The sequence below is a fragment of the Crocuta crocuta genome, unplaced genomic scaffold (genome assembly GCF_008692635.1).
Source record: "Crocuta crocuta isolate KB4526 unplaced genomic scaffold, BGI_CrCroc_1.0 scaffold528, whole genome shotgun sequence".
Taxonomy (NCBI): domain Eukaryota; kingdom Metazoa; phylum Chordata; class Mammalia; order Carnivora; family Hyaenidae; genus Crocuta; species Crocuta crocuta.
Window position 1 is genome coordinate 1,132,816 of NW_027530010.1, and position 2,582 is coordinate 1,135,397.

Consider the following 2,582-nt stretch of genomic DNA (forward strand, 5'->3'; position numbering starts at 1 on the left):
TTCCAGGGGGCGGGGGGCTTGGGACCAAAGCCTTGCCCCGCCCCCACGCCCCTAGGGGTTTTGGCTGTGTCAGGGGGTGAAGGACCGCCCTCCCTTCCCTTGCGAGACCCCTCCTTCCTGGTTTCTGTTCCCTTTTCCCAGCAGTGAATTATGCAAAGGGGGGCGGCGAAGGAAGGGTAGGTGGGGAAAGCGAGGTGGAAGCTGGAAAGCCTGGGGGACCGGGCCCCGCGGGAAGGAGCCATCCTCGCGCCCCCCCCGCCCCCCCGCCAGGCCCCGGTCCTGGAGCCCAGCCCAAACCCCGGCATCCCTGGGGAGGCATCCCACTCTGTCACCTGTCTGGCCAGACTGGGTCCATCCCATTCCCACNCCGCGGGCGCGCCGCCGGGAGAGCGCGGAAGGGGTCCGGTTCCCGGACCCTTGCCGGCCCGGCTGCCCCGCTCGGTCTCGGAGGGTAGTCTCCCCGCTCTTCCCTTAGGATTGAATCCACCCCGGTTCTGTACATAGCCTCTCCTGTTGGTCTCGTTGAAATCTAGTTTCAGATTTTTAACTACCCAATTCTGCTGGGGGTGGGGGCATATGCCCCCCCTTCCTCGCTGGGTGCTGGCCCCCCTACCCCCGTTGAGGCCTGGGCTCTGCCTCCTTGCACTATTTCCCCTCCCTGGCCTGGCGGCCCCTCCCCCTCCTTAAAAGGGGCAGGTTAAGGGGCCCGGTGCTCTCCCTTCCTCCCATGCACCCTCATGCCCATTTGCACAGCTGCCCAGGTACCCCCACTAGTGAGGGGGTGTCACAGGGAGGGGGTAGCGGGACCAGTCCCTGTATCTATTTAAAAAGTGATGATGTAATATATTGGGGTTGGGGGAGGTCGGGTAGCCCTGGGCCTCATCTTAGCATTTCAGGTGATGGCGGAGCCCAGGGCTGGGGACACCTGGGGCCTGGCCCCAGAGAGTGAGGACAATGTGACCTCCCCCTCCCCCCTTGCGGCTTCTCCACTCAGTGCCTTAGGGGGGGAGGCGAGTCCCCCCTCTCCTCTTCCCCTCCTCTTCCCCTGCCCCCACCTCGGGTGTAAACGACAGGAAGAAATAATAATAATTTAAGATTCACACTCGTGTTTGCTTTTGGGTCCTTTATTTGGGGGTCAGGTGCGAGGGGTTGGGAGGAGAGGGCGGTACGAGACCGAGGGGCTGGGGTTCTGAAGCGGGAGAAGGGCTGCTCCGGGGCCCAGGGGGCGTGGGAATCCTGCGAGGTCGGGCCTCAGGTGGGGCCTCTGTGTCCTCTGCCCTCTGCGGAGCCCCCTTCTCGTCCAGGTCACTAGTGAGGAGAGCAGGGGAGTGGCCTGGCCCCCTGTGCTGTTTCCACAGGTGCACCCCCGCCCTGTCGGTTCCCATCTGCCCTGCTCCTCCGGATGCCCGAGGCCGGCTGGTGCGCAGGGGCCAACGGGCAGTCCCTTGCTAAGGTCACAGGGCCAGTTGGGGCAGACCCAGTAGTGGCCTCGGCGGCGTACCTACCCATGGCTTCTCCACCCCACCCCCGCCTCGTNNTCGTCACCCTCCCCCTGCCCCATCGGCCCCCGCCTGTGCCCACCGCAGCCTTCACGCAGCCCCCCTGGGAGGAGGAGGCCGCTTGTCCTTCTCAAGCCCTGCTGGCACCTGGCGCTGCACCCCGGGGCCTCTGGTGGCGCCTGTCCCCTTCCCCCCTCCCCAGCCACCTGCCCCCCAGCCCCCAGGGCGCCAGTGCCAGACCCCAGCTGCTTGTGCGTGTGGCCCCCAGCCTCCTCGCTGGGCACTCACCCACCTCTCTGGCCTTTGAGTCCTTGACCTCTGACCTCTGCGGCTGTAAGGACTTTTGCCTCTGCTTCTGCTGGGACACCCCTGAACCCCGGCTGCCCTCTGGATTCGTCCCAGAATTCTTCCCCGGCCGTGACCCATCCTCTGTGTCCCTCCTGGCCGCTAACCCCCCCCCTCTTAACACGGAGCCACAGACGCGGGAGCCACAGATGCGGGATCTGCCCCTGGTGTCGGCCCCTGCCCTGCCCCCAGGCCGCTCCTATCAGACACGTGCCCTGAAGGCACCCCAGTTCTCGTCCTTCCCCCCCGCCAGGAAAAGGCCTCAACCGTCAAATCCCGTTCAAGGCTTCACTTCTCCCGGAGGAGGCCACACAGCCCAGCACGCTGGAGGCTGTCTCCACAGGCTGCGGCTTTCAGCATCACCCCGGCCTGCTCCGCTGCCTGGAAATCCCTTCCCCCACCCCCCCCACCCCGGCACCCCGGCCCCGGCCTCTGTGCTGTCAGCCAAGGNACGGACAGCAGTTTAGAACCAGAATTATCAGGCCCCTGGCGCCTGTGACGAAGAAGAGCCGCATCTACCTGTCACCCCTCGGCCCGTGTGACCTAGCTTTCCCGGGGCCGCGGAAACGTTCCCACAGGCAGCCACCAGGCCCGCTGGCCAGGCTGCAGCCTCCCCCTCCTCGCCCACCTCATGGAATTACTGTGCTGGGCCCTCCGTGTTCTCCAGCCTCTCCCCTGCTCGCTTTGGGCTGGAGCCCTGAGCGGCGGCCCCTTCCCTTCTGCTGCCCCGCCTTCACC

At 66.1% G+C, this 2,582-nt stretch overlaps 1 protein-coding gene across 1 annotated transcript in view; it reads right to left on the minus strand.

Moving 5' to 3' along the window:
* Positions 1-1,108: 1,108 nt before the first annotated feature.
* DCST2 (DC-STAMP domain containing 2) overlaps positions 1,109-2,582 on the minus strand; it is an 8,592-nt gene continuing 7,118 nt past the window's right edge. The window contains exon 15 of the mRNA XM_077764054.1: positions 1,109-1,308. Coding sequence (XP_077620180.1) covers positions 1,125-1,308 — 184 coding nt within the window. The 3' untranslated portion in view covers positions 1,109-1,124. The remainder of the gene's footprint in view (positions 1,309-2,582) is intronic.